This window comes from Pantherophis guttatus, chromosome 1 (genome assembly GCF_059756535.1).
Source record: "Pantherophis guttatus breed Tessera chromosome 1, ASM5975653v1, whole genome shotgun sequence".
Classification (NCBI taxonomy): domain Eukaryota; kingdom Metazoa; phylum Chordata; class Lepidosauria; order Squamata; family Colubridae; genus Pantherophis; species Pantherophis guttatus.
The window spans coordinates 256,776,599-256,795,854 of record NC_142063.1 but is presented as its reverse complement, the minus strand read 5'-3'; the positions used below and the strand labels follow the sequence as shown (position 1 = coordinate 256,795,854).

The window sequence follows — 19,256 nt, the reverse complement described above, 5'->3', positions numbered from 1 at the left end:
TATTGGAAACATTTTTTTTTACAGTGACTGCGTTGGGAAGGTTATGAATAATAGAGCCTTTAAAAGGCATTAGAAGCTAGTAAAAGTCATGAAATTAGCTCTTATCCTACTAGGTTTTTAAGGTTATCTTTTGAAAGTGTCTGTTTTCAGATGTGGGTGACTTCCCTTGAACTGAACTCTAAGTTTCTGTTTATCAAGTACACAGTATGTTTCTTGGAAAGTATTTCAAAAATTCATTCTTTCAATTGGATTCTTCAATTATTGACAATTGTTTGACCTTTGTAGCACTGGTATATCTTCTTTGAGCCAGAGAACCTCCATTTTGCTAGGGAAATTTTTTTTAAAAAACGTCCTTCATTTTACTATTAGATGTCTTCCCTTTGGGCCTCAAGTCCTTGCCCTCAAATTCCTGGAAGGCTATCTGATAGCCTTATCAAGGAATTTGTACCAGACTAGCAGATGATTCAAGGTTAACTTCTCCATTCCTACTGCAGATAAATTAGCTAGAAAGTTATGCATACTTAATTACCAGCCTTATCAGCCATAGGAGCAGAAGGGAGAGAGTTATAACGTTTTAGTAATGAACCCATCTTCTGGGAGGGGCATCCTCTGCCAGGGGCGTGAATAGTTCATTTCTTGTTGTCTATTGCTTGCTAACGATCACCTTCTTTTGTTTTCCAAAAGTGTATAAAAGCTATTTTGTGTATTGGGGCTATCAATTTGTGATGTAGTCTGGAGAGCACACCTGTAGGTGTGCTCTCCAGACGGTATGTGCTGTACCAGGTTGCAGTTTCCCAAGTTGTGTGATAATTGGCTACTTCATACCAGGGAAAAACAAATTCAGCATTGGGTCAACTTGCAGTTTGGTCAACACCCTTGGCAACGTCTTATGTTTTTGCTTTAACTTGTTTTTTCTCAAATGACAAAGAACCAATTTCTGCTATCACGGAAAATACGTTTTTTTACATAGAGCAGGATATAAGGCAGTGATGGCTAACCTTTTTGCTGTCGCGTGCCAAAAGAGGGGGGAGGTGGGGGGTCGCACACACGCATGCCCACACCCATAATTCAAAGCCCCCTCTGCGTCCCACCCCTGCGCATGCTCACATGACACCCCCCCCCGCGCTCTACCCGCTTTTGGCATGCAATGGCAAAAAGGTTACCGGTGGGCCCGTTTTTTGCCCTCCCCAGGCTCATCACTTTCAGATTTGTTATGAAATGTTCCGAAATTTGCTATGAAATGTAAAAAAAAGCTTTCTAGTTGCTCCTACCCAGCTTTGGCAATTGCTACCTCATGTCAAGCAATGTTTTCTATATTCCAAATGCCTGAATATATCCTACTGTGGCAGTATAAAGCAAAGAAGTTGTGGGTGCTCCAACATTGGAGATTTCTTAAAGATGAGATTGGACAACCACTTGTTGGTGTCCAACCTCTTGTTTGGTTGTACCAACCAAATGGTATAGGGTTCCCTGCTTGAGCAGGGGGTTGGACTAGAAGGTCCCTTCCAACTCTGTTATTCCGATTACCTTATTGAATCTTTTTTTTAAAAAAACCTTAAATAGCCAAATTCATATATAGTATCAGTGCTCTTGACAGATTTCAGATGGCCTTTAAAACCTGGTTGAGTTTGAAACTCTTACAAAAGGTAAATATCTCACAAGATTTCATTATGGGCACACATGCATGCACACTCACCCATGCATTTACACATAAGCACATAGGCTTGGAATCAGTTTGGTGTACAGATTAGGACTAGAAACCAGGAGACTGAGTTCAAGTCCCATCTTAGGCACTAAGCAAGCTGAGTGACCTGGGGCCAATTACTCTCTTTCAGCCAGTGGTGAAATCCAATTTTTTTTTACTACTGGTTCTGTGAGCGTGGCTTGGTGGGCGTGGTGTGGTGTGGCTTGGTGGGCATGGCTTGGTGGGTGTGGCAGGGGAAGGATACTGCAAAATCACCATTCCGTCCCCAATCTGGGGCCAGCCAGAGGTGATATTTGCCAGTTCTCTGAACTACTCAAAATTTCTGCTACCAGTTCTCCAGAACCTGTCAGAACCTGCTGGATTTCACCCCTGCTTTCAGCCCCTAAAAATGCAAGGGCAAACCACTTCTGAAAAACCTTGCCAAGAAAATTGCAGAGATCAGTTCAAGTAGTCACTAGTAGTCAAAAATGATTTGAAAGTACAAAATAAAAAAACATAGGCAAAAAACACCTGAAAAGAGTTGAGCCCATTTTTGTGAACGATTTTTACTGATATGCTTCCCTGAACTGATAAAAAGCTTTTTAAAATATCCCATGGTCCTGGAATAAAATTTCTCATTCGCTTAAAAACAGAACTTTGTGCTTGTCTCCTAGTCTAGAGAAATTTTATTTGTGAAAGTCTCTTGTTTATTTACCCCAATCCTACTTAATTCTAATCCTATATACATCCTTGAAGTAGGAACTTTGGGAGGTCGAGGACAAGGGATTTATGCTGGCAGTCAGAGAAGGAGGTCATGTGGAAACTTTCCACCCAAGCTATCTGAAATTCAGACATGTGTAAAGGCACTCATTTTGACTAGACTTGTTGAATTTAGGGGCAAACACATTTTTCCTGTGATCATCAGAGAGTGTAAATAGAATCAGATGTCATGGTTTTAAGAAAACATAAGCAGTATAAAAAGTACCTACATCCATTATCTAAAGTATTCTCCAAATTAGTACGAAAATTCATGCTGGCAGGGAATTCTGAACGTCATAGACTCAATGCATCTGTTGTGCGTCAAACTGGGAAGATTGGTTTGTATTAACCAAGAGAGGTCTTATTGCAGAAAACAATGTGGATTCAGTCTATATTTCATCCTCACATAACAACATTGATTGTAAAACAGGGATCCAGTCGGGGGTGAAATTCACTTACCTTCCCTACCAGTTTGCAAATGTGCGTGCCATTGTCCACGCAAGCGCAAAGCCTTCTGTGCATGCACAGAGGCTGAAAATCATCGCAAAAAAGGGATGTCATGACCTCCGTGCAGGTGGGCGGGGCTTCGCGCAGTCGGCCCTACTGGATCACGCGATCCGGATAGAACCAGCAGAATTTCACACCTGGATCTAGTTATCTTGTTTTGATGTTCAAATAACAGCCTTTGAAAAGCCATTGGGTTGTCACCGTTTTTAATAACTAAATGTTGGCCTGTAACTGTGCAATGTATATGCTCATCTCCAGACACATGATAAGGATCTTTGACCTTATAAAAGCTTTTTGCTTAGTAATCTTTGTTTTGGAGAAAATCCTTTCTTGGCATTGGAATGAGAGACGCTTGTTTCAAATTCATTCATTGGCTATAGCTAAACTTTCATGGTTTATTAAGTATAGTATTCCATGAAGCTACTGTATGTAGAAAAACTGACTACTGACTGTACAGTGAAGACAATTGTTCTTCAAATACTGAACTGAAAAGTTCAAGCATGGGTTTTTTTGTATCATATTCAAATATTTGCAGATAAATTGGATTCAGACATATTCAGAAAAAAAAAACCTCAATGCCAAATCAGATTCATTAGTTCAGCATAACTGGACTACTATGCAAAGCATAGCAGCCTCAATTTTACAGTTAGATGGCTTAATTAGGAAATAGATCTTGCATGAAGATTATTTGGCAACACAACCAAGAAGCCATTTCAGATGCTGCAGTTTTTGCCAATCTAGCAATAAAAATATTGCCATAGTGAACCAGACTGTTTTGTACTAGCAAACAGAAAAGACTGTTAGCTGTAAACTCCCATACTTCAGTAAAATACTACAAATTTCTTTGCTTGTTTAATTTATATGCTGCCCATCTCACTATCAAGCAACTCTTGTATGCAGGAGTGAACAGAAACTGTGCAATGTGGACTTGTGAGTTATCAAGCTCATTATTCATGTGAGTACAAAATATAATAACATGACATTCTGGCTGTGCCAATATGAGAGATGTTGTGAAATAAATTTCATTAATATGCTCAGTGATTCTTTGACACTTTCAGAAATAGCAAATATATTTTGTATACATAAATGAATGAGTATAAGACAGCTTTTTAAAGCTTAGTTTTGAAATTAGTTTTATGCTCAAATAGCAGGCACAAATCAATGAAACTGGAGGCTAAGCATTTAAGACTAATTGTTGTTGTTTAAAAAAAAGATGTAATCCTTTTATTTTCTGTGGGAGAGGCCACCTAATTACTGTAGTTCAAAACTAATAGTTCTGTGAGCCTGCCCCTCATTTTGATCAGGGAAAGCAAAGAAAGGTTCATTATAAATTGAGTGGAAAACAGATATAGGTCTACTGTATGTATCAGAATTTAACCATTTCCTAATATTTTACCTATGGAAAATCCCCCTATGTTTCTTTCCCTCCTCCAGGAGATAAGTGTGATGGAGGAAAGTAACTTGCTTACCTAGATCATTTTTCTCCAATCTGGCCATCCTTCAGATTGTGGATTTCAACTCTAGAACTGGTGATGTACAAAATATCTCAAATGCAAATTATTTTGAATGTGAAACAATCCATTTCAAATGTGGAACAATTTATTTAAAATAGGCTGGTTCAATAATTTAAGCATTATTTCAAACTCAAGGATAGTTCTGGATGAAGCTGTATCACTTCTTCCTCTGGGAGAATTGCCCAGAAGGGTCTTCTATTTGAAATCATTTTAAGGTTTTCCAGCATTTATTTAATCTTGTTTAATCTTATTTTCAATATGCATATGGATACAAGGAGAGAGAAAACAAATACTTCCACAATAGTGGTTTTTTATTATTATTATTATTAATAGCACTGATGCTAAGAACCATTTCTCTGGAATAGCCCTAGATTTACATTCAGTCAACTGGGTTTACAAATATAGGCAGAAATGTTTTCAATCGAAGGGTTTCTGAGAGAGGCTGTTTGAGCTCTGAATAAAAATTCAGACCAGTAAGGAGCTCCACATCACGAACACGTGCTGTATGAGTCTGCACTCTTTCTTCAACCCACAGATTGTCTGGCGATTTGTCCTGATAAAGCAAGCAAAAATAACATTTGAGGTCTGTTTTGGCAGACAGTTAAAGCAGCTTACCAGTCTTCTAAGTTTGAAATGAAAAATGTTATAATTTTTTCACATGGAATAGCATATCAAGTGCTAGAGTGTATTCACAGAGCTAATAGATCATTATTAGATTTTTATGGCCTACACTGTTTGAGATTTAGATGAGCATACAATGCCATTCTAGTATAACTGGTGGAAACACAAAGTGCCTCTCTGCTTTTTGTCTTCAGTAAAAATGATAGTTAAAATGACAAAAGGAAATCCTTATAGTTTCATCACATTGTACACCCCCCTTTGTCCCAATTCCAAAATTAAAGCTTGAGAAAATATGCTGTGAACATTGACCAAATTCTTTGGCAATAATATTCATTTCATTGGAAAACAGAAGAGGGCAAAATGAAAAATAGAGCTTTATCATATACTAGTAGTCGGACAAAACTGAAGGCAAATAAAGTAAAGGAATATTGCAAGATAGTTCAGACCCAAAAATCTATTTTCTAAGTTAGTTGTAGTTACAGAAAAAGTTATTTCTAAATGTTATAGTTGAAGGGCCAGCTATTCCAGTAGTACTTGTGAAAAATAATTACTTAATAGCATTTGAATGCAAGCTTAATATGAGCATACAATGTGATGTTGCTGCAAAGAAAACAAATGCAATTTTAGCCTACATCAACAGAAGTATGATGTTCAAATTACAGGAAGTCACCATTTGACATAGTTCTTTGGTAAGACTGACATTATCCACTGTGTCCTATTCTGGATAGTACACTTTAAGAAGCATTTAGAACAAACTTGGCCCCTTTAAGACTTGTGGAGCTGAAGTCCGCAAATCTTAAAATTGTCAAGTTTAGAGACCCCTGATTTAGAGAAACTAGATCAGATTCAGAGAGGAGCAACAAAGATGACTGGGTGTTTGAAATTAAATTGTATGAAGAAAAATTGTAAGTGCCGATTGTTAAGCACTAAGAATAGATGTCAGAAGGGGAGAACGGTAATCCTCTTCAAGCATCTAAAAGGATGTAAAGATTTGTTCTCTCTCATTCCAGAGAACAAAGAATAATAATCTTAATTAGAGGAATAAAGTTATAGAAAAGTAAATTCTGACAAGGTGCTACAGAAACTTCAAGACAGTACAGCAACCAATTTAGCAGTGCAACCAATTGCCTAGAGAGGGGGTGGCCTTTCCTTCCTTAGAATAGAACAGAATAACAGAGGGGATCTCTGGAAGGGATATTAGACATCTTCTAGCCCGACCCTCTGCTTAAGCAGGAAACTCTACACTACTTCAGACAAATGGTTATCCAATCTCTTCTTAAAAACTTCCAATGTTGGAGCATTTACAACTTCTAAAGGCAAGTTGTTCCACTTATTAATTATTCTAGCTGTCAGGAAATTTCTCCTTAGTTCTAAGTTGTTTCTCTCCTTGATTAGTTTCCACCTATTGCTTCTTGGATGAAAGCTTCTGTCTGGAATGCTTTAATTCTATTCCTTTCCTGAATAGGGATTGGATTTAGTAGCCTAAATGGCCCCTTCCAATTGTATGATCTATGATTTTTTTTATTTAAGTGGAAAATAGACCAAAATGATATTTCTCAGTTCTGGAGTTTAGAAGATCTAAAGCTATTTATATACATTTGCAATTGTAGTCCTTATTAAAGTATATGCATTTCCCACTTAGTATACTCATTTCCATTTAATATTCTAGCGTAGATTCCTGTATTGCAAACAAGAGTTTGGGCTAAGCAGTTTGTTTTGATTAAGACCATCTGCTGCATTTGTAACAGAAGTGTAATGTAAATCTTCGACTAGATTTGTATTTTAGCTTCTTAGCCACTGTTTCATAACGGATCCTAATCCTATTTCCTGTAGGCATAGAGAAAGAGGAGGAGGAAGAGGAGGAGGAGGAGGAGGCAGCGGAATCAGACATTAAAAATCTTAATATATTTTCAATTCAACTGTATTTAGCTGAAAATACTGTTGAACGTAATGATTATTAAGACAATGGTCTAATAACCCAGTATATCAGAAGAATCTATAAGCTAGGTCCATTGGTGAAATCCAAATTTTTTTACTACCAGTTCTGTGGGCATGGCTTGGTGGGCCTGGTGTGGCTTGGTAGGCATGGCAGGGGAAGGATACTGCAAAATCTCCATTCCCACCCCATACCAGGGGAAGGATACTGCAAAATCCCCATTCCCTCCCCAGTCCTGGGGGAAGGATATTGCAAAATCTCTATTCCTATCCCACTCCGGGGCCAGCCAGAAATGATATTTGCCGGTTCTCCAAACTACTCAAAATTTCCGCTACCGGTTCTCCAGAACCTGTCAGAACCTGCTGGATTTCACCCCTGGCTAGGTCCCATTGTGGAAATTTTTAAAAAATCCTAAATTTGTGAAGTGACAAGGCAAAATGTTTAGAAATCAGTGTTACCACACTTACAGCACAGCTCTCTGAGTTGTCAGGACGATGTGGGAGAATAAAAGACAAAACTTCCAAAGAGCCTGGTAGACAATTCAGTGAAGTGTTGGCTCGATTCTCACAGCTAGTAAGCACAACAAAGTAATGGGTTGGGATAGGAATCTTTGTATTGTTTACAAATCTGCAAGAGAACAAGAATGTTGTAGTTGTTAAATGAATCAATGGTCTGCTATACATATGATTTTGTTGAAAACTAGAAGAAAATGCTGATTTTGGGCAAAGTCATAAAAGCAGTAACATGACTGTGGGATGCTGCAAATGTAGCCCGAAGTGCAGTCATGTGACTTCAGGGGCCTCCTAACTGTCAGAACTTCAAATTGGGTCATAAGGGCCTCCCAAATAGTTCAGTCAGTATTTCAAACTTCACTAACTGACCAGTCAAAGACTACCTTTAGACTACCCATAGAAATAAATCATATTTGTGAGATTAAAGATAACCATTTAAATTTTACTGCCTTAACAACAGTAAACTTGATTCTGTAAAACTGCCTGGATGAAATAATCTGTAGAATGATGTGTAATGTCATGTTCATTGGGAAAATTGCTAAAGCCAGTTATATTCATTGCATATGAAATTATTCTAAGCAAATAAGGAAATTTAAGATATTGGTTTACTTTTAAGCCTTTTAAATTTACTTACTGTTTGATTGTGTCATAAGAATCAAAGTGTCCATCATAATTATAGTCAAAAATAGGCCCACTGATGACATTTAGTCCATTTCTCTCAGTAGCATATTTTGGAAGTAGGGTACTATGGAAGTAATTCCACAATCCTGTAATTAGGAGCACAGCAAGACAGAATCAAATGTAAGGGTGCCCATTTTCTATTGCAAGTTGATAGAGAAGCAATGGGAACATATGTCCTCAGTGTTTGCTGAAAACTAACACTCTTATTTTTAAGCCATAAAATAAATAAAATAAAAAATAATAATAATAATAAAAAAAAATAAAAAAAAATAAAGTTTCAGTGTTTGAGTTGACCAGTCCTAACCCTAACCATGGCCCTTAGCATTTGTGAAATTGATATCTGGAATGGAGATGCTGTATAAAACCTACTTTTGTTCCTTGCTTCTATGGATCTTTGCAGCATCTGCTATCTTAGGAAGCTCTCTCAGTTTGCTCAATATACGGCTGCTCAATATACGGCTGAACTGTCCTTACTATTTTTCCTAGTGAAAAAATTATTAGCAAAGTATACCAATGTGTAATTCCTTAAAAAAAGATTCTACAAAAAAACACTATCAATGGCTGCCTTGTTCTCTTTAAGTCAGAGAAGATTTCTGATTGAAGAATGTGCCTGATGAATGCTAGTATACATTTTCTCTGTTGTCGTCTTCTTCTTCTTCTTCTTCTTCTTCTTCTTCTTCTTCTTCTTCTTCTTCTTCTTCTTCTTCTTCTTCTTCTTCTTCTTCTTCTTCTTCTTTTTCTTCTTCTTCTTCTTCTTCTTCTTCTTCTTCTTCTTCTTCTTCTTCTTCTTCTTCTTCTTCTTCTTCTTCTACTCCTACTCCTACTCCTACTCCTACTCCTACTCCTTCTTTCCTATTAAAATGTAAACTGTCTCTTGTCATTCTGGAGTCGGGGTACCTACACTGAAATAATAATAAAAACAACAATACCAATTTTTATATTGCTCCACCAAGGGGTATAGAAATGCGCTGTCTTCCAAAACAAAACAAAAAAAAACAAGATTATGGCAGCTATTATAGGTGGGAAACATGATATGAAAAAGTATTAGTTCTTAAACAAGCAATATCATGTCAAAATTTTCCAAACTTACGTGTAAATCCTTTGTACATAGGAACAATGTTGCTAGTAATTAGAGCATCATACTGCTCAAGGTCAGATGAGCTGAAGTCTGTGTGAAAAAAGTATGGATTAATGACATGGATAGTGGAAAAAATATCAAAAGCACATACAGTTTACTTTTCAGCTGAATACTATATCAGTTTCAATATTGAAGAATTTACTTCTGTACCATTTAAATACTTCCTGCACTCCACTCAAACGAGAAGTCAATTACATCACAGCAGAAAGATACTGACTGCAACAAACATTGCAGACATATTTTTTAATGTTTCAGAGTCCCAACCTGACAAATAGTACTAAGGGACTCTGTTCTCTGCTTTTTTTCTTTCTTCTAAATTCATCTGCTTGTTCTAGTTTTTAGCCATTTATGTATAATATATATTATCTATTTTCCTTCTTAAACACAACTATCTTGACCTTCAAAACATTAATATTCCATTCATATTATTCATTGCATTCCGGAATCTATCCAAAATTTGCTGCAAATAATTCAGGTTGTCTTGCCATCAACTGCACACAAATATGTGTACAGTTTTATAACTTCCCCAAAACATCTAACATCATCACAAGCATTCTGTATAATTTTATCCATAAATAAACAATTGAACACATCCTTTGTGTTGCTCCCTGCCCAACTCTGAATAATTTTCTAAGCATTTCATTCAATTTATATGGCCATGGGAAAAAAATAGCTGTATTTCTTTCATGTGCTATTCTTATCATTCTAAGCAACCACATTTCCACTCCACATGCATGCATACATTCTGTAATTCACTTCAACTAAATCAAGAAAGGAAAAAAATTCTCACATTAATTATGAACTACCGAAGAGCAGAAATCTGATCTGCACATTCCCTGCTTGACCTAAAATGCAAGGCACTCTCTTATTTTTGCTCATTGTCACTTTTCATGAATTTGGCCAACCTCTTCCAGAGAAAACTTAACAAAGTAATCTCCCCTGTAAAGTTTTCATTCATTCTGTCTATCTTTGCCTTTGGAGAAAGGGACAATAATAATGGCATTCTCCCAATTATCAGGCATCACTGCAACACTCCAAAACCTTACATTCTAAATTAAAGTGCTACTTGAAAATCCCCTTCTGTTTTGTTTAGTGAGTTCTTTTTAAAAACTTCATTCAATTCAGATTGTGACAGAATGGAGTGTAGGAAGACAGGCACAGAGGTAATTGTTTTAAAAGCCCAATATCCAGATCCACCCTGTTTTTCTGCAGTGCTGTGTTTGGCAGACATTCTTCCTACTTAGTTGGTAACAAGCTGAAGAAGGAAGACATCAAAAACTGGAGGAATCACTAAATTGTTTTCTTAGCAGGTGCTGCACATACATCATTAGGACAGTATTATTGCATGGTGACTCAGAACAGGCACAACATGGGCAGGATAGGGATTGGCAATAGTATAGTTTCCTGTTCACTTAAGGATGGGTGGAGAAAGGAAGCGGGCAGTGTGTGGTCTGTTGTGAGGTATGAGTACTTGTCAAAAGAAGTGAAAACATGTGTGTAAAAGAGTGTGCTTCTGACCACTTTCTTCTATGGAAGCAAGTGTTGGGTACAGTATATCCACAACAGCATAAAAGTAAGTTGAATGCAGTGAATATCAACTACTTAAGCAGTGTATGTAGTTCAACAAGAAGAGAGAGAATGAATGTGGACAGAATATAAAAAAGAGGGGACAGTACAAAAGAAGTGTATTGAGATGGTCATAGAGTGAGTGTGAAAGAAGAAATAAATGATGAGATTGTAGAGGGAGAAGAAGAAGAGGAGGAGGAGGAGGAGGAAAAATATATAGGCATTGTAAAAATTAGGATGGTTGTAAGGCTAGAAAGGTATGGAAAGGTATAGTGAATGGTTTGGTAAGATGGATTTGGCTATATTTATTTAGCTTTTTCTTATTTTATGACTTATATCTGTTGAATTGTTATCTTTTACACCTTTGCTGAAGTTTGCATGACAGAAAGGAAACAGCATAATGGATATCTACATATACCCGTATGTATAAAAATAATGGGAAAATGGTGGGAAAAGATGGAAATCTTAGTGCCATCTTAGAGCTTTCCATGAAGAAAGTCTGTGCTGGGTGGAATGGCTATTTATATCCAAGTAGATCTGCCCTACTCTCTCAATGTATCAACTCCTGGGAAACCTGGAGTGTGTGCTTCAGATTACAAAAGTAGGCACCATCTGTGATGCCACATAATACATTTCTTGGAACTCTTGCCAGAAATTCCCTCCACTGATTGAGAATTCACTAGATTGGAAGATACCAACATACTTCTAAGATGAAAGTCATGACCCTGAGTTGATTAATAATTTTATTGTCATTGTACATGTATACACAGTATACCCATACAATGAAATTCACCTTACACCCAAAGACCAGGTCCAACACACATAACAATACCCAAACACACTCCCACCCACCACAATTCCCCACACCTAAACCACCCAAACATCTACACAGCAGACCAAGTAATACTGTCCAACAGCTCACTGATAGTGGCCCTTTAGTTCATTGTTGAGTGCAATTAGAGCTCTGGGATAAAAACTATTCAGAAAACATATGGTCCAAGTTTTAATTGTTCTGTATCTTCTGCCAGAAGGCAATAGTCCAAAAAGATTGTAAGCAGGATGGGAAGAGTCTCTGAGAATGTTATGCAACTTTCTCAAACAGCGAGATTCGAAGATGTCGTCCACGGCTGGTAGCTGGAGTCCGATGATATTCTGGGCAGTTTTAATGATTCTCTGTAGAGCTTTTTTGTCTGCTACAGAGCTGCTCCCATACCATGCAAGAATGGCGTATGTCAGGACACTCTCAATGGTGCTGTGATAGTAAGATAGTAGGACAGAAGTAGATGTTGAGATACATTTATCTTCCTGAGCATTCTCAGGAAGTACAGCCTCTTCTTGGCTTCTATTGCACTTGGCAACTGGCATTATGAGTGTATGGCAAAGATTTTGATGGAAAATCTGAGTCACTGCTGCAGTTAGGGCTTTGCGGAATAAATTAGGACCCAGTCAAAAGAATGAAAAATGACTCCATATGTAGTAGAACCAATTCTGAAAAATGGGTGAGCGTAAGATTATGAAGATCAGAATTTAAAATGCCTAACTGCACCATTGGCCAAAACAGGCCAAAGGGAGTTGAAAAGATAAGCTGTAACTCTCCCAATTTATTTATTTTATTTATTAAATTTGTTTTGCCACCCATCTTGCTGCAAGGGGACTGGGCATCTTACAAAATCTATCTATCTATCTATCTATCTATCTATCTATCTATCTATCTATCTATCTATCTATTTCTATTTATCTATTTCTATATATCAATAAATATAAAATCAATATATGTTGATTTTGTAAGCTGCCCAGAGTCTCCATACTACTTCCATACAAGTAGTCCTCAATTTACAACCATTCGTTTAGTGATTGTTTGAAGATACAATGGCACCAAAAACGCTATTTATGACTGGTTTTCACACTTATGACTGTTGCAGCAACCCCATGGTCACATGAGCAAACTTTGGGCACTTAGCAACTGGCATGTATTTATTGGCAACTACCATGCATTTGTATGGTCCTGGGGTCATGTGGGGTCACCATGTAACGTCACCATTTATTACCTTTCCAGCTGGCCACTAGCAAGCAAAGCCAATGAGGGAACCAGATTATTTATTCATTTTATTTTTATTTTATTAAATTTCTATACCCCCCTTCTCCCGAAGGACTCAGGGCGGTGAACAGCCACGAGATAAAACACATAAATACAAAAAATTTAAAATGAATTAAAAATGAATTAAATAATTTGGCTGAATTTAAAATACCCCATAATTTAAAACAAATTAAAATTTACATTTAAAAAGGGGAGAAGATTTAGGCCAATAATCATGCAATTATTAAGATTCACTTAATAATTGCATGATTCACTAACAATTGCAGTGATTTGCTTAACAGCTGTGGGAAAAAGGTTGTAAAATGGAGCAACTGCCTTGCTTAGCAAACAAAAATTTGGGGCTCAGTTGTGGACATAAATCAAGGACTATCTGTGTACACGTCTTGCTGCTGTTTATATTTTATTTTATAAGCCGATCTTTCTCACATCTGCCTTCCAGTCTTACTCCCTTTAAATACAAACCCGTGGAATCAAATATTTAGAATTGCACCTCTCATGGCCCTGCAGTTTGTGTCTACAAAATGCAATGGTTATATATTATGTTCTTCTTACAGGCAAGAAACACCACAAAATGTTTTCTTTTTTATTGTCTCTCCCCCTCCCCCTCCTCCTGAATGCCACGCTTATCCCACAGTTAGTGCTATGTATATGTTTAAACACTCAGCCACATCCAGATAATTAAAACATTATGCCCTTTCTATATAAAGAACAGTTTTACTAACCGGGAGGATAGAGGAAGCCGGGGGTGATAGTCAGGTCTGGCTGGTAGTTGGAGCAAGTTTGGCTCTGAGCTGCAGGGATTCGAACATCTAGCCGCAGACAGTCTGAAGCACTGGGAGGAACAGAAGTTGGCTTGACCAGCTGGAAAAGAAGAAGGCAAAAGAAAGCATTACACCCACAGCTGTGGCTAACCTTAGGTTTTCAGACTTCCTAGCCTGGTTTCCTTTGATTTTTTTTCTTTTCCCATTTTTGCAATGAATCATGGCGGTGCTGAAAATAGGAATAGCCTTCCTGCCCTTTGCTCTCAGGCGTATCCAGTTGGTTGATTTCTTATTCTTCAGCATTCCATAGTACATCGGTGGAAGAAGCGGGAGAAAAATCCTCACAGTTTTGTCCTGAACCCATGACAAAACGGAAGCAATGATACTCAAGGGGCTTTTGTTTGAGACCACTAATACCTTGGCCAAGCCGTATTTCCTTAACTGTGGTTTTCTCAGAAGCAAACCACTGTACTGGTCAAAATCAAATTGTGAGTCATCAGTGAGAGAGAGAATACTCATGTTTGGAAAGAGATACACGCACACTATATTGCTGATGGTGTATATGCAGAAAAAGGGCAGGTGAACAGAGAGAGTGAGCCAAGGCAAGACATCCAATCTGGAGTGGGAGAAAGTTTATGACGCAGCCAGTACTGTACTGCTAAATGAATGCAACAGTCACACTGTTGACTTTCACTGGGCTGTATTAGCCACTCATCCAAATGCAACCTCGATCTCTAACTACAAAAGCACCGCCATACACAGCTATACATGTAGTTCTCAGACTACGACCACAATTGAGCCCAACATGTCTGTTACTAAGGGAGACATTTGTTAATTGAGTTTTGCCTCATTTTACAACCTTTCTCGCCACAGTTGTTAAGCGAATCACTGCATTTGTTAAATTAGTGGTATGTTTGTTAAGTGAATCTGGTTTCCCCGTTGAATTTACTTGACAGAAGGTCGCAAAACGGTGATCACAAGACACACACACACACACACACACACACACACACACAGACAATGCAACCATCATAAACCTGAGTTCGTTGCCAAGCACCTGAATTTTGATCACATGACCATGGGGATGCTGCAAGAGTTGTAAGTGTGAGACATGGTCATAAGTCACTTTTTTCAGTGCTGTTGTAAGTTTGAACAGTCACTAAATTAACAGTAATAAGTTGAGGACTACTTGTATTTATAAACAGCAGCTACCCAGAAATAGTTTACTGTATTCTCATCCGTACCAAAGTAGTCATAACAATGTCTCATTTCTAGTATTTTGCTCCATTGGCTGGGATTCTATAATATGCTTGGCTCATGTATACTTTAGCATATGCGGTGTGTTGTATAAACCAAACAAATCATGAGTTATCCAAAAAAATATGGTTAGGCAAGTTATGCCATGGCATCATGTGGACATAGCCATTGTCGTTCATATTGTCTGATATATTTTAATATTCTCACTGTTCACTATTGCATCTGAACACATAAATACCATTTTATCTATTCAGTTTTATTCTGGATTTTGTTCTGATATCATTTTATCATTTTTAAAACACCATAAAACAATTGTAATATCATCCATTATCCTGAAAATGTTTTGATTAATTACATTATATATAAATAGTGCCTTGGACATTGTTGTTGTTAGTTGCGAAGTTGTGTCCAACGCATCGCGACCCCATGGATAACGTTCTTCCAGGCCTTCCTGTCATCTACCATCCTCTAGAGTCCATTTAAGCAAAAGAAGAAGGGGACGACAGAGAATGAAGTGGCTGAATGGAGTCACTGAAGTAGTAGGTTCCCTTCTTCTTTTGCCCTCAATCTTTCCCAGCATTAGGCTCTTCTCCAGTGAGTCCTTCCTTTAGTCTTTCCTTTGGTCCTTAGGTGACCAAAGTATTTGAGCTTCATCTTCAGGATCTGGCCTTCTAAAGAGCAGTCAGGGTTGATCTCCTCTAGAACTGACCGGTTTGATCGCCTTGTAGTTTTGGACATTGGTGTATGACAAATGAATGGTATGAAGAAAAAGCCACAAGTGGGATTTTGAGTTATTTCTTCATTCATGCTTCAATTGACACCCAAGAAGTTGTCAGGAATCAATGAAAGAACATAGAATAAGCCCCAAACTACAGTATTTTACTGTACAAATGTTCTTGACATGAAGTCCTTAGGATTCAAAGGAGCTTTTTTCAGAATACACAAGCAACAGGTTCAGTGATGTGGAAATGCTGCTATTCTGTGGTTCTCTTTTCTCTAGGCCTTGCTCTCTCTGCACAAGCAGCAGCCAATTAAGGGCTACAGAGATTGGCAAAGATAGTCCTGGCACACACACACACACACACACACACACACATACACACACACACACACCCCACATCTTTTCTAAGATTTGGCTCAACCTGCACAGAAGGTTGAACTTAGAGGAAAAGAACAGTTACCATCTCTGGTAAAAAGAACCTGCTTCAAAAGGGAACTAGTAATCAATGCACCAAGAGGCATAATTTATTTGTATTTTGTGGGACTTTAAGTACAGTACTTGGAAACAGCTGCTCTGACCTCCGGGTCATCTTTCAGCCACTTTTTCTAAAAGTGTCACAGGATGTAAATAATAAGTCATAAAATGGAAACATTCAGCAAACTCCTTGAACCAGAGAGATATATTCTGTTGATCTGGCTGCCTTCTTCATTTTTATACAGACTCAATTGTATTACCATTTTAAAAGTTTTTCCACATTTTATAAAGCCAGTGACATTTATTTCTACACACGGTTTAGCCATCCTGTAGTGGAGAGATTGAATATGAGATTTTATTTTGTTTTGTCTCCCTTCTGATTCAAAACAGACAATTCAGGATAGCAAACGGCAACAAATAAACAAATGAAATCAACAAATGAAGATGCACCTAAGATACATTACTTGTTTTTGTTTTATTTTGCTAATGGCAAAGAATAATATAAAATTGCTTCAGAACAGAGAAAGGGAAGACAAATGTATTTCTGGAGCATGCAAGTAAATCAATGAGAGGGAAAAGGTTAAGGATTTTTCCTCTCCAAAACCATTTCTCTGTCTTACAAAGTGAACTTTCATTTTTCTTTTAAAAAAAGAGAGAGAGAGAGAGAGAGAGAGACAGAGAGAGAGAGAATGAGATTCATTCTAGGTAAAATCTTTGTGCAAAGTCCACTTAGTCCTTCTTCTAAACATGGAATTACCAGCATAAATATTATTTTTAACTTTGAGTGGGAAAAGTTTATCTTTCTGAGTGTGTGTCTGTGTATGTCTGTTAGAGGGTGGAAAGGAGGAAGAAAATATTTGTGTCTTTCTGTGTGTGAGAAGTTGATGGTTTGGTTCAACCAAATTGTTCCCCTGGTAAAAATGAATGTTTTTTCCCCCAGAGACAAAATGTTTGTGTTTAAATCACGATCAGTAAATCTGGGGAGCATCCCTGCTGCAAAGACTCTGGTTTATAATAACGTACTGAAGGCTGACTTTTATATCTTCTGAGACCGGTTCAGATTATTACTGGCACTATTTCATCAAATGCCAGATCAGGTCATTAAACACTTTTTAACCCTTATGAATAAGCTGAGTTGCACTATTGCTTAAGCAGCTGGCTGAAGATTTTCTAGAACAGACAAGCTATTTATTTAACAAATGATTTATTTTAAGGTTGAAATGTTCTGCTGAATTTCTCCAGGTGAAGTAAAAAGAGAAAAAGACCATCTGAGAAAAGACAAAAAATAAGATACAGATATAACGAGCATTTTAAGAACCTAAGATGAAGCAAAAAATAAAAAACAAAAACCAGGGACTTCCTGTTTTGATACCACCTGAGCTGCATGTCCAAGCTGGATTTCACCATACCTTCCCACCCTCATGTTTTTTTATCAGTACCATGAACCAAACGAATTTTGTGGGAATTAACATCCACAACAAAATGCTTGTTTCAGTATTAGGTGTTTACTGTTTAAGGCTTCTTTTTAGAGTTTCACCAGTTTGAAAGCATGATTGAGTTTAGCATAGATAGAAATCCCAGATTCAGCTCAGAAATCTTTGGACCAAGTTCCTCAACTGAAGTTCTCCAAGGTTCTCCAATTCCATATTGCTTTATAAAATGCCAGGGGTTGGTTCCTAATGTAAAGGATAACCTCAGAAGCGGTGAGATGGCAACTGTGTAGGAGAAATCTACTTATTTTTATTTAGTGCCTTATCCTTTGTATCCTTTATTTTTATTTAGTGCCTTATCCTTTATACAAATCAATACATTTGGAGAACCAGATGCCCTTTTTCATGAAAACATGTAAACATATTAATATGCATCTGATTAGACTGAAAAAAAAATCTTTAAATCATTTTGCAGTTTAAAATATTAAGGATGTTTGCAACAGGTGAAAGTTTGTAGGATGAAAATAACAAAATCCTGGTGGCTCATCTTGTTTACTTATTTACTCAGAAGTGGGTTTCAGCAGGTTCTGACCAGTTCTGGAGAACCTGTAGTAAAAATTCTGACTGGCCCCGCCCCCATCTATTCTCTGCCTCTCAAGTCCCAGCTGATCGGGAGGAAATGGGGATTTTGCAGTATTCTTCCCCTGCCACGCCCACCAAGCCACGCCCACCAAGCCATGACACGCCCACCAAGCCACACCCACAGAACCAGTAGTAAAAATTTTTGAAACCCACCACCTCATTTCATCAGCTTCTCTAGCAGTTCAACATGGCTCACAATGTTACTTTAAAATGCAGCTCAAGAAAATTCTAGATGAGGTAACTTTTAATTTCAAAGTATTAAAGAAGCCTTTGACCTGCCATTAAAGACACCGTGTTTAGAATTCACAGAAAGTTGGTACCTGATTTTCCATTGAGAACTCAATTTTCTAGGAACTTTGTTTGGATTATATTGGACAAGACTGAGTGACACAACAGCTGCTTTATGCTCTGGAAAAATCTTTGTGTTCACTTCTCCATGACATCAGAAAAACTTTCTTGGCTGACACTACATGTCATGGAAGTGTGTGTGTGTGTGTGTGTGTGTGTAAGAATATGCAGGGAGAGACAGGTTTTTGGTACTCTTTTAGACAACACGAAACAGCCAGATGATTTTGGACCAGTTACACTCTCTTAATTTAAATTGTGAAGTTTGAAAACACCCAACTTCCTATCCACCCCGGGTCAGCATTTTAAATTGTATTTTATAACATTCATTGAAGAGGCTTTTATCCTGCAGTGGATTTGATTTAGGTTCATAATAATAATAAATGTCTCCAACTTTGATATATTAAAAGGTGCCATCAGTTTTGAGACTCAGAAAAACTACATATATCTCTTCTATCGAAGTATCCAAAAATAATAAGTAAAACAAATTAAACAGAAGAAAAGAATGCAAATATATTTACTTTTAATACTGTCTATATATGGACCTATATACTGTATATGTAATATATATCAACACCAGATTAATTCATAAGGTCCAGGAAATGAAACC

At 37.4% G+C, this 19,256-nt stretch overlaps 1 protein-coding gene across 2 annotated transcripts in view; it reads right to left on the bottom strand.

Moving 5' to 3' along the window:
* Window positions 1-4,531: 4,531 nt before the first annotated feature.
* The window catches only part of ENPP3 (ectonucleotide pyrophosphatase/phosphodiesterase 3), a 75,622-nt gene continuing 60,897 nt past the window's right edge, over window positions 4,532-19,256 (bottom strand). For both annotated transcript variants that reach the window (XM_087882802.1, XM_034418821.3), the window contains 5 exons: window positions 13,739-13,877; window positions 9,305-9,382; window positions 8,168-8,300; window positions 7,489-7,648; window positions 4,532-5,017 (listed from right to left, as the gene is read on the bottom strand). In XM_087882802.1, the coding sequence (XP_087738928.1) occupies window positions 4,844-5,017; window positions 7,489-7,648; window positions 8,168-8,300; window positions 9,305-9,382; window positions 13,739-13,877 (684 nt within the window). In that variant the 3' untranslated portion in view covers window positions 4,532-4,843. The remainder of the gene's footprint in view (window positions 5,018-7,488; window positions 7,649-8,167; window positions 8,301-9,304; window positions 9,383-13,738; window positions 13,878-19,256) is intronic.